This window comes from Uloborus diversus, chromosome 9 (assembly GCF_026930045.1).
Source record: "Uloborus diversus isolate 005 chromosome 9, Udiv.v.3.1, whole genome shotgun sequence".
Lineage (NCBI taxonomy): Eukaryota > Metazoa > Arthropoda > Arachnida > Araneae > Uloboridae > Uloborus > Uloborus diversus.
Window position 1 is genome coordinate 81,937,028 of NC_072739.1, and position 27,240 is coordinate 81,964,267.

General features: G+C 32.8%; 1 protein-coding gene across 1 annotated transcript in view; it reads left to right on the forward strand.

The window, feature by feature from the left end:
* Positions 1-704: 704 nt before the first annotated feature.
* LOC129230349 (C-Maf-inducing protein-like) overlaps positions 705-27,240 on the forward strand; it is a 93,402-nt gene continuing 66,866 nt past the window's right edge. The window contains exon 1 of the mRNA XM_054864747.1: positions 705-1,130. Coding sequence (XP_054720722.1) covers positions 705-1,130 — 426 coding nt within the window. The remainder of the gene's footprint in view (positions 1,131-27,240) is intronic.

Genomic DNA, 27,240 nt, shown 5'->3' on the forward strand with positions numbered 1-27,240 from the left:
CAACCATTTTTTTACCATCTTGTAAGTAGTCTGCTGGGAAAGATCATTGACATTCGATCGACAATTTTGTGTCAATAATGTTTCGTATGTTATTTTTGTATCTGAGACTTCAAGAAGTTACTTAGCTAAAAATATGTTTTTTGATATGCTAATGTCGTCTTTTTGCCGTGCTTCGAACTACAAGATGCGTGAGTTATTACATCATAGAGTTGATTATTGATCACATGCGTGCAGATACTGAACGTTATATATTGGAAACATAATTACGGCGCAGATATCGTGTTTAAAATTTAAATATAAATTATTTATTTCGTTTCTTTTTTAAGAGGAAAACAATGTTATGTGTATAGATTTCTAGTGCTAAATTCCTAATCTTGGTTATTTGTGTGTGATGTGTGCTTGAATTTTGAGCGTTAGATCAAGCTCTTTCAAGAGCCTAGGTTTTTCTTCAAGAAGAAAAAAACATTGCTGTTGTGTTGCTTTTTGATATATTTTGTGCTGTGATTTTGATATTGCGAGGTGAAATAATACCTATCTAATACTTTGTTATGAAAATACAACATTCCTTGTGTGTACTTGTTTGCTGAGACCTCAAGAAATGCAAACATCTACGAAGAACTTTTCAACCATTTCGAATGAGAGTGTATCTGTGGTGCCAAAGATGACGATTTCGGTGCGGATCGAAGTATTATAAACTTTCCAAAATGGAACAAGCAAGGAACAACAGGAGCCCCGTCACCCTCCACGTATCCATGGCAACGAGCAGCCCGGAAGATAGCGTTCCATCCACCCCTCTCTTGCCGAGTCTGCGGAACTCGGATACGAGTCTGAGTTCGGAACCTCACTTCCTGGACGTAGTCAACTTCCGGAATCTGTCCGTGGACTCGTCCTCTTCGTCCGGCAGTGATCCGGCGAGCAGTTCTGGGGCCAGGTCCAATTGTTGTTCTCCTTCCCGTTCGCCGAGCAGCCCTCAGGGCCCTAGGTTCAAGCTAGTGCACGAGGGACTGGTGCATGTGTGCCGCCTAAATCATACCAGGACGGTCATTAGCAAGATTCTCAGCTCCAGGTTCCTCAGGAGGTGGGATACACATCACGTGATACTGGAGGAGTCGTATATTAGATCCAGAAACGTGAGTACACGCATATATATTTCTTGACATTTTTCAATTTGCTGTTGGGTTGTTACATGAATGCAAACATTTTGTCTCGCACGTGCCATACCTATATTTTTAATTTCAAAACATGTAATAGGCAAAAAAAATTTTTGTCTGAGAAATCACTCGTTTATGAGTGGTAAAAAATTGGTAAAAAAAATATTACCTACTTCTGATGCGAAATATAGAGATGTCGCGTGTGGGGACAAAATATATGGTTTTTGTGTGGAATGGCCCTCGATTTTTTTTTTTTTTTTTTGAAACTAACACTAAAAATATTTAGTTGGAAAGCAGAGTATTTCAATGAATTCGCTAGAAAACATTTTCGAAGGATATATTGCTAGAATCGAGGACTCCAGGCACGTAGCTAGAACTTTGTTAAGGGGGGGGGGGGGGTCCAAGGTTTCACGAACTTCAAAAGAGGAGGCATGCTAAAGCAAAATTAGTAGCTCATATTTACGTTAAAAAATAAATCCAATTAAAACTAATTATTAAAATATGATAATTAACTAAAATTAATTAAATAATTGAAATTGATAGAGCATTTATTAAAAAATTATTTAACAAAAATTTTACATTAAGTGGCAAAAAATTATTGTCAGTTTATAAAATTAACATTAAACTAAAAGTTTTCCCATACTAAGTTTTCATACATGGATAGAAAAATTCCATCACATAAGCTTCCTCTGTTCTGATGCTTTGAGAATGAGTGATATAATTCCTATTAATAAAAAGTTCACAATAAAAGAAAATCGGAAAACGAAAACTGTTCTATGGATTACTTGGAAAACGCAGGTAATAGTTTAATAAAATATTAAAGCTTTGTAATATATTTCAACAAAATATGTACAATTCATTTTATTTGAAAAAAATAAAGAAATCTATATCTATCGAGTCGAATGTATAAATATGAATGCAATATAACGTAATTCCGCCACCCTGTCCGATTTGAACAAGATTTCTGACAAAATTCAACCACCCTCTCGACGAAAATATTAGCAAGGTTTCATTTAAAAAGCTTGAACTACTTCTTTATTTATCTACTTTATAACATTCTTTTGATTATACGAAATTGAATGAAGTTTCTAATTTTATCCGTTTTCTAATTATCATTTCTAACCATCATTTAAAAACTTGAACAAACTATTAACTCTTTGATGGATGGAGACTTCCTTTGTTGCAATCATTAAAAAAAAAAAAAAAAAAAAAAAAAAAAAAAAAAAAATGCGTATTGCCGTTTTTTTTAAATCGTTATTATTATTTTTTTGCAAAACGAATTGGTAAAATAAGCTATCTTAGGATCCGTTATGGTTTTTTTTTTTTCTTTCTAATGGGGCTTCGTTAGAGGCTTTAGCCTTTTCGGACCTAGTGCAAACCACCGATATGGCATCTAGTCTTTCAAATGCTACTATTAAGGCGCGGATGTGACTGCACAGGAAATTTCGATGCCGAGTTTCCACCAGATGGAGACACTTGAGCTCTCTTCGGTGCGAAACTGCACTAGGGGTTTAATTTTGTCAAGCCAAACGAATACCTGAGAGATCTTTTACCTGTCGAGTAATGGAATGTATGGTGAATGAAATTAAGCATCTATGTATTTTTATTTTAACAACATTTTGGAAAAAATGCAAATGATTGCTTTTTATAAATGTTTTTTTATAAGGTCATGAATGATTTAAACATTATTGGCGATTTTCCTCTGATGTTTTCAATTTGATGTTTCATTTAAAAGATCAAGAGGAGGCATCGCACCCACCTATCTCACCACCAAACACGAGTTCAGTTTATTCTGCCAATACAAAAAAAAAAACTTCTGTACAAATCAGTCTTTTTCAAATTAAAAATATAATTGTAAACAACTACAGGGAAAATGGCAATATACTCTATTACGAATTATCGTGTCAATATTTGATTATAACTTGGTTACTTTACTGTCTTTATTAGCAGTAAGCAAGTGTTCGACTCGAAAATTTCATGATTTAGAGTCAAACGTCAAATTTTGATCATTAAGGTAATCTTCGTCCCGTTTGCGATTGCGATAATACAGTAGCATTAAATTAAATACATTTCCAACAATATGTAATATGCATAAAGCTAGCCAATTTTTGAAATCAAAACTTATAGGTTTCTTATAGCCTCAGTTTATAAATTTTTTGCTCAACAGTCATCTGATGTTCAAAAGCCTAAAGACAATCTTTTGTAAAAAAATCTTAGAATGATTGTGGTTAAAAATCCAGTAATGATTTAAATCTACCTTCCAAAATTCATCTAACAATAATAACACTTCTGATTCTTTCATTTTCAAATTGGTATAACTTCCATTCTAGGAGCGATTTTGTAATCATGTATTCTCGAAAGCATATCATATTTTATAACGTAGGTATTGACTTTTTTTTTCTTTCATGTGATGTTAGTAAAAGATATTCTATTGCAAGAAATAATTTTAACTTGAAGAAATTAAGAGTTAAAAAAAAGTCTAATATAGGCGTGAAAAATACAAGAAAATGTACCTCGCATTGACCTTTTTTTAATTATATGCGCAGTAAATAGCAGAAACTTTCACCTAGTAATTTTATAGTTAAATGCACATGTCCGTTTTTTGTTACGTTTAATGCTACCTTCGCAATTTACTAATGATGGACGCATAGACGCTTATTAAATAATTCCTCAGTAAAAAGGCGGTAAATACTAATCAGAAAATTTATTCCAATGAAACAAATACAAATATGCTTTTCTTGAAAAACGGAACAACATCGAAGAAAGATTTTTTTCTTCAGTTAAAAATGACTAGCTGCTCTTCTCTTAGGACCATAGACTCACATTTCAGAGTAGAGATTTAAAATAATAATAGAGATAAGATTTAAAAGTACGAATTTCTAATAATTACTTTTAAATTACATGTGTTAATATGGCCGAACTTGCAATTTCATAAACTGATTACAGTAAAATATTCAAGTAATTTTCAATTTCATTCCTCGCTTCATAAAATTTTGATACAGCGAAAAGTAAAAAAAAAAAACGAACTTTTCAGGATTACGGTTGAAAAGTTGTAAGCTTCCGGGGAGATAAGCAATCTATTATTGTTAAAAATAAACTAAAAGTTTAAATAAGATTATTAATCAAAATATAAAATGAATCTGAAATAAATCATACCAAAAATATAAAGTTCAAAAATAAATTAATAATTAATATTTATTTTTTCTCATCCTCAATCACACGAAATGTGTAGAATTTTTTTTCCGTTGCTATCGGAACTTAGTTTTTAAATGGGAAAACATATTAACACATAAATTGCTCGTATTGTTAAGAAAACTTTAAAAGGAAACACTACAACTTACCTAGTTTATGTACACTTAATTTTCTTCTGATTACAATTTTGTTCTAGATATGTTTCCTATAAGCGCGTGGTAGAAAAAAACTGTGTGTTAAAACAGAAAATAATTGGAATTTCAATTACTAATTCACCAGGGATGCACCTCACTCTGGCTGTCCTTCGTGCACCATGTGTCTAGGAAATCAAGTCCAAACGGGAAAAGAGTCAAAACGAAAAGAAGAAAGAAAGAAAATCACCCCAATGAGACTGGGGAATGTTTGTTTTCAATTACTTTGCCGATGGCAATTTGGTGGGCTGAGGGAGAGGGGCCGAATTTCAAGGTCACAACCCAGTTTGGTTGAATTGGAAATTCGTCGTTTTCGGACGGATTCTTCGCGACACAGGAAGAGACGGCGGCAACTGGGAACCCGCAGTTATTTCACGAGGTTCTCGTGTTCTGAATTGACTCGAACGTGGGAAAATTGTCGATAAATGGGAATATTTAAGGGGAAAATACCGGGTTTCATAAAATTTCTCTCTTTGGAAAATTTTTGTTGTCGTGAGGTGCAACAACCGAGAAAAAGCAGACAGTGATCTTTCGGGAAGGGGGGGGGGTCCGGACCCCATGGACCCCCCCCTTGGCTACGTCCTTGAGGACTCTAAAGCTGATGTCCAAAAGTGTGTCTCACACATGACAGGTAAACTTAATTGAAAAAATACCAGTTAAAAAAAAATAGTATGTTGAATTTTTTTTTATTTTTTGCTTAACAAACGTCAAGTATGTCGTACTCGCTTATGGAGAGCCCCGTTTTAACGGGAACTCGGATTTAGCGAGGATATTAAAAAGATTTGTGGGGTGCATTGTAAAGTCTATGGGAACAAAATTCGCTTTTAGCGAGCGAACCCCGCTGAAAGCGAGCAATACTTTTGTAATTCATAAAATGTCTGTTGATTTCCACATCAGAAGAGATTATTTTGTTTTGGAAAAATTCCATTGACATTTTGAATTCAACCGAAAGTAAGATAAGACATGAATCATGAGAACAAGTGATGACGCGGTCTTTCTTTTTTGAAATTCGTGGAGTAGAGGAGCATTTTAAAATTATATATTTGTTGAAGAGAATGTTATCATTTCCGAGATATACTACCGAGGATATTGTAGTTGAAAGCCAAGAAAGAGAGAGAGAGAGAGAGAGAAAAAAAAGAAAAAGCAAGCGACCACCATAACGACAAATGAGAAGAACTTGAAGTTAAATAGCCCTCGAAATACTTGACTTCGAAAGTGCAGAAAAACTTCAAACTATTTAGAAGCAACGGATGCAAATGACGATGTTTTTAGAACCCCTCGTTCCTTGAAAACAATAACGCGAAAGAGACATTAAGACAGTTCAAACCAAATTATCTTCTTTAGTACTGTACAGAAATATAAAAATAACAAAGCAAGCACGTACAAACTTTTATGGCTTTTTAGCGAACCTGTTTTCTATGAGCACTCGGTTGTAGCGAGCAAATATCGTTGACCCTTCGCGTTCGTTATAAGCGAGTTCAACAGTTCTTTCACTGGGTCAACAAACTTTCAGCCCTTCTTAATTTGTTTATGTGTGAAATTATAAGGAAAATTTAGTCTAAATCGTCCCACCCATGACGATTATCCGAAGTGACTCGGATCGAACCACCTTCGGTAAATCGAAAATTCCGGATAAAAAGGGACTTAAAAATGGCTACCCGGAGACCGCAAGAACATTTGCTCTGGATTTAAACATGTGAGCATTTCTAAAATGACTGATAAATGTGATGTCACAACAAGAGTCACACAAGACAAAAAAAAAAAAAAAAAGAGAGAGAGAGAGAGAAAATGCAATGAAAATTTAATAAGACATAATGTACTAGTAGTAAACGTTAATTGGTATTGTAATATTAACGGTGCAGATAATTTTAGGTTTTTTTTCTTTAACTATAAGCTTGCATTTGTTTGCTTGAGTGTTTACCCTTACTAAATAAAATAATTACAGTTCAAGGAAATTTACATCTGTTAAACGACCTTGAAAAAGAGTTTCGGAAAATCGAGGTTGTACTGTACATTTCTAGTATTGATCAAAAAAGTCTAAATATTATTTAGATCATCCCGTTTTTTTTAAAAATGTTCTTTACAGATGATGGGTGTTATAGTTAAGAGAAGTTAAGAGAAGGATATGTCACTCGTATACTCAGAGATATTTTTAACGCCTGTACATTGTACAAGCATATTTCACCAATCGAAACTCGGAAATAAGCTTCCAAAATTCAGCCTAGCGTTATTTTCACGCTCGGGCAAAATCATCTCCAATTAAACTATCGCTGAAATTCAAAGTCTCTGTAAGAACTTAAATGATACCTCATTAAAATGCTGAAAGTTTGCAGATTTTGAATATGTGTTGTTATTGCTTACTAGAAAGTCGCCCGTCAAGGTATGAAGGGTAAAAATTGCTTCTACATTTGAACGAAGCAATTGCATGTTTGATGATACTTTGATACTTGAAATTTTAACCCTAACTCCAGTGGATTAATCCTAAACTTCAGTAGATAGCGTTAAATATTGACCACTTTTTTGTTTCTTCATTTCCATGAAATGACAGCCTTACCAGTAAAACAGTTAAGTTGCCGGATCGAGTTCAGCCTTGTCACAATAAAGCCTTTCCCTGCATGTTAAACCAGGTATGGCCGTGTTGGACACAATTGGGTGGACCCAATGGGTTTTGTGAAAAAGCTCATTTAAAAAACCCATTATTTTGCCCACCTTTTTTTTTAATTTTCTGAGAAGTTAAAAAAAAAAATTAATTAATTTAAATACTTTCACAATTTAAGCTTCTTTTTTATTTGTTCTTCACCAGACAATGAACATAAAAAGTGAATTTTGAACTTCAATAGTATTTCTTATCTCTTAACGGCATTAAAAAAATACTTCAAAGATTTTAAATAAATATATTTAACTTTTTCTTTAACTGGTCAATAAATAACTCAAATAATCTTGACTAAGTCCTGTCACGTCTGATTTTCTCAATATTTGTAGAGTGCACGGAGGAAACTACTCTAGCTGAAAAGCTTTCATTTGAATTATTTTCTCCTAACTAACACGTCACAAATCTCGAATAAACAAGAAATTTTAGAAATTAACAGGTTTTACAAACGGTCTTACAGAAAACAGAATAGGATGTACAGTATTTTCATTATCTTTCGAAAAAGTTTAATATTTCTTACTCTGTACACAGAAATAGAAAAACAGGCAACAAAATATTCAAAGAAATGTCTTGATTAAGCTGGAATTCAGTAAAAAAGGATTTAAACTACTTGAGGTTCTACAGTAGTTTTGCATAACAAAATGAAATAAAATAAAGTAAAATTCAAAAAAAAAAAAAAAAAGAGTAGTAATTAAAAACGAACAAACGAACAATAGACTTTATCATTCGAGAAGTAACTCTGCCTTAATTGTTGATAATCATGGAAACAAAAAAATCTGAAACTTCACCATTCTTTAGTTTCGTCGTCTTTTATACTTTTCTTCAGAAAACGCTGAATTAACTAGCTTTGTCCTTTGTTCTGTGCTTTGTCCATATACTTTCGCTACAATATGCTACAAGTACCCACATTTTTTCTAAAAAAACACAAAAAAAAACCACATTTCTTTAAAAAAAAACTAAGTTTTAGCCGTTTTTTTTGAGGGGGGGGGGGGGGGTTAATTAAAGAACCCAAGAAACCCTGGGTCCATGACCTTTTTTTTTTTTAAAAAAACGGGTTTTTGCCAACTTTGTGTTAAACATTACCAAAACATATTGTTAAATTATCATGCCGTGCCACGAGTTTCATTGTTGAAACACGCGGGTTACTTGATCATCAGCTATTATTTATATGAGGATGTTTGTTATAGATTTTTAATTTTGAGTTCATGTTTGTACAAATTTCAATTAGAACAGCATTAGACAAGAGTAATAAGTTAGACTACGTATTTTTAAAAGAAAAATATTATTTTTTTTCCTTTTCATGTGATTTATTTGCATCATTCTGAAAGACTATGCTTTTTGTCTATAATTTTTTTGCCTATTTAATGAGTTCAAAAATGCTTATAAATTTTTTATGAATAATTTGGGTACTTCCATTAGGGTGGACCGGGGCACGTTTACGCATAGGGTACGTTTACGCAGTGCCCTTTTTCAAAGCGAATTATACCTGGAGAGCCAACAGTCATAATAGATTGATGCTGCTCCACAGCACATATTCTCACAAGTTTTTGAGCATTAGTCGAGCTTCGGTCCAGAATGCAGAAAGAATAATCTGTTTTCTACCAAGACGAGTAAATTTTGTGTTGAACGTTTTGAAGCTTATTGGGAATAAATAATACTTGGTTAAGAAAAAACAAATATATAAAAATTAGCAGAATTTTATAATTTTTTGAGAATTGTATTTGTATGATCTGAAATGTTATTAAATTTTTTTGCACTTTAAAAATAAATCCAAAGTTGGCGACGGGGGCAAGTTTACGCGTTGAACGTCGGAGCACCTTTACGATCGTTCTTACTGTGTCTTACTTAAATGTTCCGGTTACACTTTTTTCGCTTCACACTGTCTCAAAACATTTTTAGCATTTTCCGGCTATTTAATTTTGAAAATTACCATTTAATTTTTAATTAAGTTACACATTCGTATCTTATAGCTTACAATCATATAGTGCTGTCTTCATGACCCTTCAACTTTGACTTTATACACTATTTAGTCTGTAATAAATTTGCTTTATTTTAGCGATGGTAAGACATTATGTTCAAAACCCTAACAGAACCACGTTAGGAGGTGTCAAAATAAATAGGCGTAAACGTGCCCCGTGTCCGGGGCAAGTCTAAGCACCCGACTTGGACTCAAAATTACTTTTTTTTAACGGTTAAAAACATATGCTGAGCATCAACTGAAAGTACCAGTTTTGATTACATGAACAACTTCCTAAAATCGCCATGTCTAAAATTTCCTAAACTAAAACATAAAAATTAGAAAATTCGTTGAAAAAAATTCTCGTAAACGTGTCCCGGTCTACCCTACTTATTTCTGTTTAAATTGATGCTGCAAATTTATTTTTAGCAGAAAATTCCCAAAACTTAGATTCACTTTTTGTTTCTGTTAAATAATATTATGCAAAAAAAAAAAAAAAAAAAAAAAACAAAAAAACAAAAAAAAAAAAAAAAAACAAAAAAAAAAAAAAAAACAATTATTACTTGATGAAAAGAATTGAGTAAATTATTTCCATCAGCATTTGGACAATCGAATTTTTGGACTATCATCGGACGTATCAGTACGTCCGTTACCAAAATTAGGCATTTTTAGATCTTCCAGATTTTAGATGGTTTCATATAGTTGTTATATTTTAAATGCAAAAGTATTTCGTTTTTATCAAATTATTAATTTTTTTCTTCAATATTCAAATAAATAAATAAAATAACTATTAAGAAACATACATTACTTTGAAATTTACATGTTTTTTGATTTAACACCTCCTCCGCTAAAAATTGTTACTTTTTTTTTAATGGTTTTAATATTTACATATTTACACAATAGAAAATCCCCTGGGTGAAAATTGCTTCTTCATTTGAACGAAGCAATGGAGTCGTTTCTGAAATTTTAAAAGTATTTTTTTTTTCTAAAAGAGCATGCTTAAAAACACAGGATCTGACCATTTTTTAAACTAATTTGTCTAAGTTTAATATTAAAAAAAAAAAAACTTTAATTGGTGCGCTTTCATTGTGACATCACAAATGATGAAATGCCATTCACAGAAAACAATATTTAATTCGCTGCTTTGCTTACATGTGTTGACAACGATATGGTTGATAGCAAACGTATATCGCAATATTTAATTCTCTTCTTGAATTATCATAACGTGGAAACGCGGTAAACAGATGCGATAAAGTACATCATTTGTGACGTCATAAAGACCACGCCTTACTTTCAAAATAGAACATTTTAAAAAGTTAATTAAAAATTTAACGTTGGGAAAATGAAAGTATTTTCTCGCTCCATGTTTTTTTTTTTGCTTATTCAATCGATTTTCGTAACTAAAAGTAGTACTTTTGACTGACGGAAACAACCCCATTGCCTGTTTGGTGATATTTTATCCCTAACTCTGTGAAATTAACTCAAACTCTAGCAGATAGCGTTCATTGTTGACCACTTCCTCGTTTTTTAATATTCCTAAAATGACAGTCTTACCAGTAAAACAGTTAAGTTACCGGATCCATTTTATTCTTGTCCAAATATGCCATTTCCCTGCATGCAAAACATTGCCAGAAAAATATTATCAGATTATCATGCTATGGAGCGAGTTTCATTGTTTTAGACGTCAGGGTTACATGATCAGTGAATTGGTTATTATATATATATGAGGATTTTTTCTCTTCAAATGACTCTGAATTGATTGTTCGAATCACTTTTATTGAAGGATATATGCATATTTAATAAGTTGCAATTGCAGATATTGAGAGCAATTTAACAAGGCTCGACTAAAGATAGCAAAATATAAAAACGGTACCTAATACCGACAAACTATATTACGTAGAAATCAATAAACGACTATGAGATCCTTGTACTTGATAAATCTTCAGAGATTGATAAAAATTAAGGGGTGAAAAATTATCCTGATACTAAAATATTAGGATTATTGGTGTCAAAACTGCGACTAAATACAAATCCGAGGTGGGAGGATGTTGGATATGAGGGAAAATATTTAAAGAAAACTGAAAATATTAAGATTTTTTTTGAACAATGGACTTGAAAGGTATCACCTAGACTGCATTGGTATTATAGACCTGCTTAATGTTACTATCATTGACAACCGTGGTCGATATCATTTTAAATCCTGTATTATAATTTCGGATTAATAATGCATATCTTTTTTTTTTCAATTATTTTCAATCTTTCTTTTTCAAAGACTGTTTCTCATTTTAAATTTCTCCGTCCTAATCCCTGCGTTTCGCTTCCGAGTTTGATCTGATGCCAAAAACAATGGAAAATATCAGTAATTATTCATACTAACGTTTTTCAATTATTTCAAAAAAAAAAAAAAAAAAGTAAATTCGCAACTCCAACGAACTATAGGGGGCACTGTAGCCACTCTCTTATGGCGGACGAAAAAGGTAAAACAAACGCACGTGGTAGCGAAGAAAATGCTAATAAGCCTAGTAAATTTTGTTCGTATGCATTATTTTTTCGCTTTACTCTTTTTAAATTAATTTTCAAAGTCTTGTTGATATTCTGGCCCACGCAGAAAGAAACGAGAATTCAAGAAGCATTACTAAACGTCAGATATTAAAGCAAACTACGTAGTTCGTAGTTCTAAGCAGCCATTTCCACGATGTTGAATTCGATATTTATCAATTCTTGATAAAACTAAATAATAATTGTGGCCTGACAAGAATGACAACTAATGCTAGAAAATTTAATATGACATTACGAATTATTATCAAAAGAAGAATACTTCTTTGCCTTGCTTGGCTAGCACTTATTGTTTTGCATTTGTAGCTGAGTTATTTCTCTCAAATTCCTGAATCGGTAAATTTAAAATTTTTCTGTTTCGATGTTTATAATTTCTGAGTTATGATTTAATTATGTCATGCTATGCAAATCATCAACAAAATTCTCACGGATATATGGTGGCAGTTTTCTTTTCAGTTGATCTACCATTATTTCTTTTTTTTTCTTATCGAATTCTGTAATCTTTCTACCATTTTATTCCACTCATGATAAAAATTAAAAATGGTGGAATGGTAAACATGCGGAATCTCGCCAATGCTACTTTGCTCGCACAATACTAAAACTATAGCCCTAAACAAATTTGGCGAAACCTTTCAGCTGAGAATAAAAGCAATAAAGTAAATTCTTTCTCGGTTAAACATTTTTCGGTATAACTTTGATATACCCCCCAAAAATTACGCACCAAATCTGGTACTCCCTACGGACTTTTTAGGGTTGCTGTTTCTTATTTTGGTGTTGCCAATTCAGGTTTTTTCAGCTTTTAGGTTTTTGCTGTTGCCAAATTTAGTATTTTCTTGTATTTTGTACCATTTTTTGAGTTTTTTTTTTAAAGTTTTGTGGCAACAAAAACAGGTATTTTGCTTGGCGAGAAAAAGAAGTCGCCAAATTTCCGATTGGGGGGGGGGGGTATATCAAAGTAGTTCCCATTTTTCATTTTGTTCTACGATAATATATTCAAGAAAATATTTTGCATACTGTCCATTCCAACTAAATGCTGCTGTAAAATATGGTTACTTAAATTAATTTAAGATTAAAAAAAAAACCATATTCTTACAAATTCACACAAAACAATAAAAAATTTTACCTGGTATAACGTTATCCAAGTTTGTTAATCCAGGGTTTTCTTGTGTTAAGGAAAACTAACATTATTTTGAGAAGCTCGAGAATACTACTAAAGGACGAAACAATATTTCTGTAGCTGAAAGCAATTAAGACACATCGATTGCGTTAATAAATACTCAGAACAAACTGCCTGTGTTTACGTCAACAGACAGACGTGGAGCGCAATATGGCAATGTTTTAGTTTTTTCGGCAGTTTTGTAAATCACCGCAAGGTAGCGTATTCGAGCGCGGAAGTTGCGAATGGATTATTAATAAACTTAACAAATTGATTTCAAGGCTGAATTTAAGCAAGTATATATTTGTGAGCATTTTTGAAAGCTTTTTTTTTTTTAAAGTTTCATATTTGTTCAAAAGTGCGTTTAAATTCGAGCATACAAATCAGCAATATTGAAAAAAAGATTAATAGTAAATATAAGCTATTCTTTCTTTATGCGCATTACGTTTGGAAAAATGAAAGTCAATGCCGTTCTTTTTCCAAGGATAGGTAGCAAGTAAATATGTTTTAAGTTTCAAAAAGTTGCGCCTCAAATAACTTTCAAAACGTTAAAACTTTAAAATAAAGAATAAAAAATGTTTTTTTAATTCTAGACTATTTCTATAAGCTTGATCCGCACTAAAAAGTATCAAATAAAATAAGTATATGATTTCTTGATTTCAACACTTAAAAGTTGAAGTTGATCTTAATATCTTTATGGTTATGTTAATTCTAAATCAGGGCAATTTCATGGTGTCGGACGTAAGAAATGAAAAAGAAAAAAAAATCTCAGTTTTAATTCCATTTACGAAATATAAACTGATCCAAAATGATTAAATTTATTTACAAGATACTTAATACATCCCACTGAATAAAAAAAACCATGTTAGTTTTTCAAAATAGATCCCTAAAGTATAAATTAAAAAAAATGAAAGAGTTGGTGTCGAACGTAAACATACACATGGTAAAATTGATGGTTTGCTTAAAAATTATTAAAAGTCTATGAACGGGCTTGCATTTTAATTTTAAAAAGAACTTAATTCTTAAGTATACTTATGATTGAATCATATTTCACAGTTTTCAAAAGATATTATAAAGAATAAAATTATTTAAAAAATATTTTTACCTTGGTGTCCCACGTAAATTTTCGGTGTCGGACGTAAATTGTTCATATTGGAAGTAAACTATTGCTCTTAAATGTAAATACATAACAACGATTTCAGTTATAAAGATGTAAATTATAGGTTACATATACTGAAACAAAATTTACCCAGTAAATTCAGAAGTAAGGTTGATTGGGGGTAGTGGGGCACTGGGGTAAGTGGGTCACCCCCCTAAAACTGAAATATACATATGGTTTTTATACTTTTTTTACATTGATCATGTCATTGAATAAAATATTATTAATTACTGTTTTAGAAAAGGGGTGTCCACTTACCCCATAAATTTTTGCTATAAGTGTTAAGTGGGTCCCCTCACTATGGGGTAAGTGGGTCCCCCCATAATAGTGAGGATTTGAAAATGAAAAGGAACTCTAATGAAATATTTGTATTAGTGAAATAAAAGACAACTATGATGACCCCTGAGTCGTAAATAACAGTTCAGCTACAAAAACTGCTAAAGCTGGTGATTAGTTATTTGTGAAACTTACACGAAGGAAAACCATTAAGATTTTGTAGGTCTAATGTTGGAAGTTGATACTAATCAAAAAATATTGTTGAATTTACAAGAACAAATAGAAAAAGTGACTTTTATTGGCATGGTGCAGATGACGTTGGAATAATTACTGATGATGAAGTGATAATGGTTCCTCCTTAGCCCAACTTTACATAGACGCAGACATTTAGTATTTTCAATTTCTTTTTCAACTTATAGTTTTGTCTAATTTGCCGAAACTGATCTTAATCAACTGTATTACATTCATTCAACACACCTTTATATGTAAAAGTAAAACATATACCTACAGGCTTTCAATAAATTTCACAAATGAAAATGTTTTGTTTTTGTTTTAAAATTTTCCGTGATACAGATTTAAAAGACAGTAAATATCTCATAAATGGATGCATTTGCGAAAAAGTAATTAACACTAGAAATTTATATTTTTTCATGTGAGACTCTCTTATCCCCCTTTTTCGATATGCCTCAATTAAATTTAAATAAAAGAGCAGTGACCCACTTACCCTTTACTATGTGATAAGTGGGATACCCATCTGATTTTTTAAAAAATATAATCGTTTAGATTATTTAAAGCATTATTTTAGAAAATGATGAACTTTTGTTTAAGAAAAAATAAGACTATTTTTTTGTTGTTTCAAAAGTTTTGCATAAGGTTTCAAAAACGAACTGTTCTGAAAAGAGGTTCCATTTACCCCAACCAACCCTATATGTAATACAGTAAATTCACAAAATTGTTTTTTATGCATGTTTCACTTTAAATTTGAAATTAAAGGCAAAAAAAAAAAAAAAAAAGAGATACACCGTTGAAAACATATGCTGTTTAAGGAATGCAACAGTGTCGGACGTAAACTTTTTTTACGTCCGGCACCTAGATTTTAATGAAAAATATTCACTTGTTACAAAATTAAAATAGGTTACATCAATGAGATTGAAAATCTAATTTTGTACACAAAAATATATGTATGTAGCTTTAAAATTATTGTCTTAGCATAATTAATTGCACATTTTGAGGTCGGACGTAAAACACTTAAGATACGCCAGCGGAATTCTTTTACAAATCAAAATGAATTATATTTTTACACATTTTTGAAGCATCTCCAGCAATATATTGTATATTTAAATGGTTATACATCTTAATTCATAATATTAGTATGTATATTTTGGAAAAAACAGAATTTCTTTGAGAGTCACCAAATATGGTTTGAAAATACTCAAGATGTTGACCTTAGTTTACCCTCCTGTAACTTATTTATAACTGAAGTCTTCAAATTTTAGACATGCATTTCAAAATATACAGCTCTTTGCCTTTAAAATGATACCTTAGTTGGTTAGAAAGTTTAATTTTGAAAATTTGATCATTTGGTTGACCTTATCATGGAATTGCCTAGCAGCCATTAAAGTTAAAATTAAAAATTTGAGAGAAGAAATAGTGTGTGCGAATAACTTTTACTATGCCGTCTATATTTCTTCTCCTCTCAATTTTTAATTTAAATTTTACTGGTGGCTTTAGAATTAACATAAATATAAAGATAATAAGATCCGTACTTTTAAATCAGTAAGAAAAATATTTTTCTTACCGATAAGAGATAGTAAATCAGAGAATTTTGACGCATGCTATTCTTCTTTAGAAAGTCTTGTCCAAAAATAGTACGTCCGTTATCATTCATGAAAATGTATAGCTCTCAAATTTATTTTATGTATGAGTATGAAAACTTGTACAGGGTGAAATGAACTTTTAGACATGATCTAAATATGCCAAAATTTTAACCAGCAAATCAATAAATGAGCGATAAAACATCATGAATTATTTTTCTTTTCTTGGAAGTGGTACGTCCGTTACTTTATTTTTGCCCACTTTGTATTTAAAATACATATTTCTAATAGTGGAAAATCCACGTAGCCAAAATCACTGATCGAGTAAAGCTGACGTCACCAACAATGAAACTCGTTCCATAGCATGCGTAACAGCATTATTTCATTGTTGAAACACCAACAATTCTATGGTTGCGTTCGACGAAACTCACCGGTCGACCGGTAAGTAACTGGTTACTAACTGAAGCGTTCTATGATCAACCGGTTACCACAGCGGTTACCATTCTAAGCAGTTGATTGGTTGATTGGAGCACGTGATCATTAGCTGTCACGTGATTAACTAACCGGTCGCTCCCGGTCGAGCTCGTCGAACGCAACCATTAAGTTATTTATAATTCGATAATATTTTTTTTGGCAATGTTTGACACGCAGCTTTAATATGCTTTTTAATGCTTTACTTTGACAAAGCTGAATTGAATCCGATAACTTAACTGTTTTTCGGGTAAGATTAAGTTTAGGAGAATGAAGAAACAAAAAAAAAAAAAAAAAAAAAAAAAAAAAAAAAAAAAAAAGGGGGTCAACAAATAACACTATCTACTGAAGTTTAGGGCTAATCCACTGGAGTTAAGGTTAAAATTTCCACTATCAATATATCACTAAACAGGCAATTTCTTCGTTCAAATGTAGAAGCAATTTTCACTTGTCACACCTTGACGAGCTATTTCTAGTTAAGAAATAAACGATAAATGAATTTAAAAAAAAAACAAAACAAAAAAAAGTTTCTTATACATTTTAAAATACAAAATGTCAAAAAATAAAAATAAAAATAACAGGGGAATGTGGAATGAAGTGAATTAGCGAGGCTAAGTGAAATGGTAAAATATTTTCGCTGTTTGCAGCGCCACCTGTCTAGCAATGTTTTAACTATGTTCTTAAACATATAGATGGTTCCAGTCAAGAAACAAATTGCTTGAAAGATCAAAGTATGTAACTATACACGTCGTTTTTAAAAATTAGTAATATTTTGTGGTTTATCAAAAATAGTTTTTAATATTATAAAATAAAATCATTATTATTATTTTTTTTTTTTTGTAATAAACGTTTCAAAGACTAATTGAAATCTTCTGATGTGCTGTACAGTAATTATTTAGTAAATGTTAGGAATGTTTTGATATTAAATAGTACACTCCGGGAAAGTTAAGTAACTCATCGTGTATACTTATTCGCTCATTCATGAACTCACCTACTTAATCCTTTATCATTTAATTCATTTACATTACTTCATTTATTGATTCACCAATTTATATATGCATTCACTATTTTAATCACTCATTTATTTTTTCTCATAAATATATTATTGATTTATTTTTTATTCATTCGCTTATTGCTTCAATATTTATTCATTTATTCATTCATTCGTTAATCTATTCCTTCATTTTATAAAAAATATTTTTACTAATCACATAAAAAATATTTCAGTAGAATAATATTTTTTCATTTTTCACTTTGCCCCTTGCAAGGGGAAAAGTGAAAATTTTCCACCTTTTTTTTATAAAGGTTGAAATTTACTGCCAAAAATAAAAGCAAAAATTTTTCACAACAAGTTCAAAAAACAAAATACATTGTTTTTTTTTTTAATGTACTGTAATTTTCAAGAAAAAAAAGGTTATATTAATTTGAATTTTTGGCATCTTGAATTCAAATTATGTTTTTCGCAATCACGAGCGTGTGTGTGTTTGTGTAGGTGCATGTGTGTGTGTATGTATATGTATGTGTTCATGTGTGTGTGTGTATGTATATGTATGTGTTCGTGTGTGTGTGTGTATGTATATGTATGTGTTCGTGTGTGTGCGTGTATGTAGGCGTGTGTGTATGTACGCGCGTGAGTAGGCGTTTGTGTATGTATGTAGGCGTGTATATGTATGTAGGCATGTGTATATGTATGTAGGCATGTGTGTGTGTATGTAGGCATGTGTGTGTGTATGTAGGCATGTGTGTGTGTATGTAGGCGTGTGTGTGTAGGGTATGGACGAAACCTGAAGACAGTGCTCGCTAGAGAAGCACCATCGGAAAGTGGCTGGTCGACGGTGATTCTGCAGAGGGAGCCGGGGAAAAATCAAAAGACATAGTTCAACAGTGAAATGAAAACAATTAGCAATCATAATTGCTCAAAAAAATCCATTTCCAAAAAAATTGTTTATTTCAGGAAAGTTAAGTTATTTTAATTATTTCACTTTGCCCCACATTCCACTGCACATTTCTTTCCTTGCCATTAATTTCTTCTGGAATGGATTACTATCGTGGCCTTCACTTTTTCTAGCGTATATTTCACTGTTGAAAAATGAAAACTTTGCTATACCTCTGAGTATACTATACTTTCTTAAAATTTTCAATTGAGAGAAAAAAAAATATAATTAGTTTGAATTTTGAGATCTTGAATTCAAATTATGTTTTTCGCGTTCAAGAATTGCGATAGGACCCACTCGTTGGGTTTCTTGTTTCAACTAATGGCTCTTATCGCAACCGTAATTTGAATTCAAGATGTCAAAATTCAAATGAATGCCAGGGGCTGGGTGCTGGATGTTGGGTGCTGAATATTCTTTTTGTGTAAAGTCGAGAAAATCGTTTATAAATAATTCAATTCCGTGGCACATGGGCGCCTGCATTATAAGCATAGAGAAGAGAAATCAAAGGACAGACGTAATCCAACTGTCAAGTGAAAACAATAAGCAATTCTTGTGCTACAAAACAAAGAAAAAAAACCTTGTTTTAAAAATTTAACATGACTTCTCTTTTATGCTTAATTTATTTTTATTTTGATGTGTCTGACCTATTAAATGTCAGTGATTTTTTTGATTTGAAATATTTGACCGCAACGTATGCAGGATATTTCTAAAAAAAAAACTATTCGAGAATTTTTGAAAACTAAAAAACATTTGCAAAACCTCAATCTATCAATATATCCAAGGTTCAAAGAAAAAAAAAATCTCATTAGTTTTCTTCAAATTTGTGCGATTAAACGTTCGAATATTTTCTCTTACTCTTCTGCACAAAGTTTTTCCTTATTTCTTACCTCAATTTGTTCTGCAGTAGTTTTACAATGAAATCACACATTTGTAATAAGAGCTCCATCGTTACTGAAATCTAATTAATTGCCGTCTGTTTCCTCACACACACACGCCTCACGCACTCACCCACACACACACGTATGCACACACGTCAAGCACGCACTCACACACATGCCTACACACACACACACGCACGCTAGCACGCACTCACACACATGCCGACACACACATGCTTGCACCACGCATTCCCACACACACACACCTACACACGCCCGCACGCACTCACACTTATGTCTACACACACACCACTGCACACACACACGTGATTGCGAAAAACATAATTTGAATTCGAGAAGTCAAAAGTTCAAATTTTCTTTCTTTTTTTTTCTAATTTTTTATTTATTTTATTCCGCAAGCTTCACATTTAGTGTGGCAAACGTTTGACGTCATTAAAAGCTCGCCAAATGGATAAAGCTACGTTGCAAATAAAAAAAGAATGGATTTTTATGGAGCTTTTTCCTCACTGACTCATTTCAGTAGCATAATTAAGGCTTAATTTAATACCCTATTTGAAACCTTAATTAATTTAATCTTCGTAGAACAGTGCAGATAAAATATGAACCATTTCTAAGCAATACAAATGACAATGCGTTTATAAAGCCTTGCTCGGAAAAAGAAAATTTATTTAAAAAAGATATTTTAGTTTAAACCATAATTCTTTCTGATTTATTTTGATTCTTATCTCAAAATTGTTTTTCACAGCGTTAATACATTTCTTTGTGTGCAACTTTCGTAGTTCTGAGAAGACAGGCGATTTTCAACTTTGTGCCAGGTACTAGTGCAACCAGAATTTCTACGGTGACTGTTATGTCATAACAGTTTTTATATGGTTATAAACTGTTAAATTAAGCAATATGTGTTAAAACCAAACGTTCTGGCGAGCTGACCCACAAAACCCCTGTCGCGGTGCCCCAATGAACTTGATCTTTCGCAGACGCCATTTTCAGTTTTCGATGTTAGCGCCACTGACACGTCTTTAGCTAGTATTGTACAAATGGTTAAAAAACTTGACAAGAAAAGAACCGAAAAAAAATAATGTAAATATCTTAATTAGCTTTTTTTAAAAACAAATTTTCTCAATCAGTGCAAGGCTATATAAAAACCCTGTAGGATCAGGGGCGTGCACAGAAATTTTGGAACCCGTCACAAATGACTTTTCCGGGCCCCCTACAATTGTTTACCCCTATATTTCACGCCTAGTTTCAAAAATATTGGGTCCCCTTCAGGCTCGGGCCCGGACCAACAGGCATCCCTTCTCCCCCCCCCCTGTGCACGCCCCAGTGTAGAATGAGCGGGAAAATGCTTTGGACCATTTCTTGATCTGCCGCAATTGTGTTGAAGTTTCGACCAAACGCTGTTTTCGATATGTTTAGCAAAATTAACATAAATAGGGATTTTTTTTTTTGTGTCCCAAACTCTTGAGAAATTGGGAGAATTTTCCATAACTCGAAGGTTTTACCCGCTTCCTTGGGACTTCGAGCTCGTGAGAGCTGACTGTGATTAATTTATAACATACAAAGCATCTAAAATTAATCATATGCGACAAACTGCATAATTATTTCAGATAAATATGTCGAAAAACGAATTTCAACATTGTGATAAAATTTCTATTAAAACGTTAAAAAAGCAGAAAATTGCCAAAACTTCTACGCAATTGGGGCACATGAAGGAATTGTACTGCATACCTCAAAGTTTTTATCGAAATGTAATAACACCAATGACGTCTTTTCCGCACAACCCATCATTGAAAATAGAACCCCCCCCCCCCTTTTTTTTAAACAAATTTTGCTAAAAACATCAAAAAGCAGCATTTGGTTGTCAACGCGATTGTGACAGATCAAGGAGTTATCCAAAATATTTCAAAAAATTCGAGCATTTTTCTCCATCAACGGCATCTTTTCCGCACTACCCTACCCATTGTCAAAAACAAAAAAAAAAGAAAAAAAAAACAACTCTTTCTACTGTAAAATGTGTTTGATTTTTCTGAAATTCACTGAAAATGTTTTCAGGAGACCATGTTTTAAATGCGATGAATGCATGGAAACATTGAGTAAATATATAAATAATAAGAGAAGACTTTATAACCACTGGTTTTTTTAAGGAATGAGGAAAAGGGAAAAAAGGTTTAATGTACAGATGATATACACGCTATTGTTTAGTTATTGCAGGTTTGACACTGGATGCCGTTTTTTACTCTTGAAGTTTTTCATTTATTTTTCAACAACTTGTCAAATCACAATGCCTCTTAAATTTTAACAGCAAAAAAAGCTTATTTGCATCATTTTGCGTCATACTAGAAAGCGAAAACAGGAAACTTTTTGCATTACTACTTGTAATTTTTTTATTACTTGATATTCTTTTTGTTGACGGCTTCAGAACAGTGGGAACAAATATTCGTTTTGATAAAAGGCAAATACATACTGCGAAAAATCGAAACCGCGTAAAGTAAACCCGCATAAAACGAGGATCTACTGTATAAATACATATGAATAATTGTTTATTTATATGTATGTATGTATATGGCAAATGATAACTACGATAACTAAATAAAAAAAACTACACATTGGCCATCTAGGATGTTGTTGTATAACATCAGTGTTTCTTTCAGGCACTTCTCCGGGGGGGGGGGGGACTGCCCTTCCGGAGGAGACCAACTGCACCCCTCCCCCAGAGACAAAATTGTTTTAGACTAACTTTACTTTTTTTTTAATGAAAAAAGTATGGAAATAATTTATGTTCGAAGCTTAACAAACATGGAAGGAGGTTTCTTCTTCCTCCCCCCTCTTTTGTCTGTTGTCTATTCATTGCTTCTGTGGGGGGGGGGGGGAATGTACGTATTATACGTATAATACGTATTATACGTATTATACGTATTAATTAAATACTCCCTTGACCTCTTCAAACTTTTAAAGTACACCGCCCCCTTAAATATGTTTTTGTCCCCTCCCCAAACTTTTAAAGTGCCCCCCTCCCTCCCTCCCGAGCAAACGCTCTGAAAGAAACTGTATGACATACAACGGTTAAGTGAAAAAAAAAAATTCAAACGCATTAATCCAAAGAAAATTATAAAATTTTAAATTGTGCTTGTAGCTCTTAAACAAACGCTGATGACGTTGAGAGTGAAACGTAATGACTTGAGATGACTATGATTAAAATGTTAAAAGCCATGTAAGTTGCTTTTTTACCATAAAATAACATTATTAACTCCCCTTAAATAGTCCGTTAATGCATTTTGTGATGATGTAATTACGATAAGGTGATGAGGTTTTATATTTTTGTTTTATTCAAAAGAAAATGATGATAGTAAGGTGCTCAGGTGTTCTATTTTTAGAAACTTGCTCCTTAAATCATTCCACAAACTTCCTGGAACAGAAGAGAGAATGCTGAACTTTTATTGGATTATGTGAAATCGATTGAAAGCTTCTTCACTTGAAATCACAAAATCTGGAATCTATAATTACTGTTGATGTTTCACTTAGATTATGTTTATGGACATTAAATTTATGTCAAAATTCTGGATGTTTGCGTACAATCTTGTGCTCTTTTATTTATAAATGTATAGACACATAGGCGGCTCGTACGGGGGGGGGGGAGGGTTAATGCCCCTCACTTTCAAAAGTAAAGGGGCCTTTCCCCCTCACGTTTCAGAGATAAAAATTAATGATTGATTGAAAGAGATTTTATGTAGTGTAGATTGATTTATTGCACGAAAGTAAAAACTAAAAATTCCAAATATATATATAAGTGGACTTTTCTCATCTTAATTCATAAAAATGGAACTTTGAATTGGAAGAGTAAAGTCTACGGTGGATATCCATCCCGATATTTGACGCCATATTCTACATTTTTTGGAGGTTATAGAATCAGTAATTTACAAAGTCTGTAATCTGGCCCAGTTTAACGAAAGAAAAGCTTCAGGACCCACACGCCCTAACAATATGCAATTCTTTTGATTCCCCACTTTTTGGTGCACCAGCCGCCTATGCATAGACTCGTTAATGTCAAGGGACATTGAATATATTACTGTGAAATAAAGGAAACGTGAATTTCTTTGCAATTGTTGCCGAGTTTCATCTTATCCGATAAATAATTAAGTGGTTGTTAACTTGCAGGAGCAAACAAGTATTTCCCGTTAAGCGGTTTCACGTTAACGAGGTTCGACAGTATACTTTTTTTTATAGGAAACTTTAGATAACCTGTGAAATAGCCAGGGCCTGATTGTCCAAAAGGCTCAGGAAGCTCGAGTTTCTCCTCGGAATTAACAGAAGGCCCTAAAATGACTTCGAAATTTCAGTTTCTGATTTTGAATATATTTTTAAAAGTATTTTCAAACATTGGAGCTCGCTAAATGCGATTTTTGGAATAATTTTAAAAAGTGAGGACACAGTTCATAAAACGTGGTAGTAAGCTATTTTCATCTGTAGAATTTGCCCCAACGTGCTACAATATACTTTTATCACACTTGATAAATTTTATGAAGTGATAAATCTGAAACAACAACTAACCACCCTTATCTGCTGTGAATAGGGGTAGAAAACTATGTAATGTACAAAAACTCAATATGTTGGGGGGGGGGGGCAGGGAATAAGCTTTAGCGTAGAATTTTTAGAAAATATATACTGAAAACAAAGGGTGGGGGGTTCTGAAATGAGATTTAGCTTCTCCTAACTTCAGAGGTTAACCAGGCCCTGGAAATAGCAGAATGTTTAGGAAATTTTACTGTAAAAACGATTCAGAAACGTTCGTGGAAAGTAATGGGCAACTGATAAGCCCAATTTCTACCAGTAACATATCTTGCAAACAACAGGAATGTTTTCCGCTAAAAGTCAGTAACCATCGAGAAATCATCTTTAAATCTTTTTGAATAATACAGAAATATCTCCGGTTAAAGCCAGTCGCCATGTTTCTGGAACCTTCAGAGAAAACTTAAGTAGTTTTAAGTAGTAGCTTGGCGTCTTCTTGATTTACCAAGAAAGCTCCAAAAGCATATTATTGCAACTACGGCCAACGCTAAGACAGAATTGAAAGTCCCAAACATCTATCTCGCTTGCAAGTCTTGCAGAACTGCGGAATCCAGAGACTTATTCGCTCTCAATAGGGTCGTTTCCATGGACACTTTCGACCCCGGAAAAAACCTGCTTTTCACCACATTCCGGTCATTTGCGGGGTTTATGTGGAATCTTTCTACTCCTGCTAGCTTAGGATGCTGGGTAAAAACCGCTTTCTCTGGTACAATGGAAGAACCTCTTTTTACATGGAAACAGGGAATTTTTCAATCGTTTTTTTGTGGAGCCAGAGCGGGGATTTACCGGGTCGAAAAGTGCGTTATGAACGCGGCTGTTGGGAGCTTAGTCAATCTGGATGGGCCGTAATCGCTCTTAAGTTGATACATTTGATAAATACGCGTAGTTAATCTTTAAACTGATAGCTAAACATATTTTTCCCAACAGTGAGAAGTCTGCATTCGTGCAATTGGGAGTATTTCAGGAAATGTTTTGAAGAAGATACTTAATTTTCATAGAAAATTGGTGAAAACCAGTGAAATCCCGAAACGTTCCATGGAAATTACTGGAAATTACCGGTTTACGTTTTGGAATTTTTTTAGTGTTCTTAAAACCTGCCTCCTTCACACAAAGCAACATAGTTTAATCAACTTTCGAACGGGTGGTTTTCAGGATATACAAGCAGATAGAAAAGTGAAGGAATTGTGTGACATCCTCCACACGGCAGTTAACTCATCAGGCACATCAGGCACATGTGCCGCTGCCATTCTCGTGCCGATGAGTTGAACTAATTTTTTAGTTGGTTCAATTTAGCGGAACATTGCCAAGCGTTTGCTCTACACACGAGTAAACTAGTTGAGTGAACTCGGTTCAATTTTAACAGCGTCGGTGGAACATGTTCTCGAATAAATTATTCTTATTGAACGAAAAATTGATTCAAACAAGTCAACTAGCTAACAGGCGACTTTTTCGAAAAGTTGATTCAACTTACCGCCATGTGTGTAGGAGGCTTTACAGTGGATGAGTATTTTTCAAGCAAAAATCACAATAACACATTCACACGAAGAAAAGACAAGAGAGTGAAAGTATATCCATTCCCGAGCCGGGATTCGAACCCGGGATCTCCCTATCGCCGTCTGACTCCTCTGACCACTCGACAAGGCGGACGGCAGTTTATACTGTATGAATAGTGATTATTATATATATATATAAAATCACGACATAGGTACGACAGAGGTAATGTATTATTTTTATCTCATCAAAAACAACCCTGTTGTAAAAATTTCCCCGCCAAGAAAACCTTTAACTTTTCCGCACAAGAAAGAAAACCTGCATCCTAAACCCCAAAACCCTCAGTCATAAAAAGTTATGATATCTAGTTTGCTCGCCAAGTATCTGCTAAACTATCATCCTCCCTCTTCTCTTTTTTCATCACAGCTACTTCCATTAGAACCTCCTTTCACCTTTCAACTCCTCAGAAATATGGATAGATCTTTTAAATTGTTTATCTTGTTTGGCGGGAAGCTTTTTGCTCACCAAGCAACCACTTCACTTTGAAAAGCTTCCCGCCAAACAAGATAAACAATTTAAAAGATCTATCCATATTTCTGAGGAGTTGAAGGTGGGAGGAGGTTCTAATGGAAGTAGCTGTGATGAAAAAGGAGAAGAGGGAGGATGATAGTTTAGCAGATACTTGGCGAGCAAACTAGATATCATAACTTTTTATGACTGAGTGTTTTTGGGTTTAGGATGCAGGTTTTCTTTCTTGTGCGGAAAAGTTAAAGGTTTTCTTGGCGGGGAAATTTTTACAACAGGGTTGTTTTTGATGAGATATCACATCTTTTTGCATTGATATTATTACTTTGTTTGTATTTTTAGAATTGAGAACTTCAAGTCAGAAAATTTTCAGTTGAAACAACGCTGTTTTGTGTTTTTAAGGAACAACAATGGCTAGCCTAATTTTACGTCAAGTTATTTTCTGACTATTAAGATTCTATGTTCATTTTGCGAGAATTGGGCGTTTTAAATTTTATTGCAATCCTTGTATCCTCTCTGTTGCAAAGAAAACTTCTTGGATAATAAAATACTATATTTTAAATTATATTGTTTTCGAGTATTTTACAACTTCGCAATAAATTCTGTTAGTTTCTTTATTTGACAGATTATTCAACATTTTTATGAAGGTTTCTTTAAATGTTTTACAGCTTGAGGGCTATTTTAATCTAGCTTTTCACTTTTTGTTTAATTACATTTTTTCTTAAATCGTGGATTATTTTACGTTTTATGGGATAATTTTAATTGTTTGGTGATTTATCTTTTTCTTGATAGAAGTCTGTGTCTTGTTTAATACCTAGTTTTGTTTAAAAGTTCATTTAAAAAACGAAATAACGCATGTTATCACCAAGCAAAAAAAAAAAAAAAAAAAAAAAAAAAAAAAAAAAAAAAACTAAGCCATTAAATATTTTAAATTTGAATGTGTCAGAAGATCTATACAACTTTACTCGATGTCAAGTCGCGGATATCCCAAATTTGCCATAGCGAATGCGCATGTTGCGCGCGGACTAAGCTCATTAAAGTCTTGCTTAAGTTAATTGCAAAATTTTTTTTCTGCTAACAAATTACTGCAAAGCACGGATATCCACACACGTTTTTCATATATTTTCAATTCATTATGTGTTATTTGTGAAAAATCCATTAATTTAGAAAATAAGCAAACCAATAAAAAGTGCTATTTTTCGCTTTCAATTAAAAAGTTTGTTATGTGCCGTATTCGTGTGCGTACAGTTTC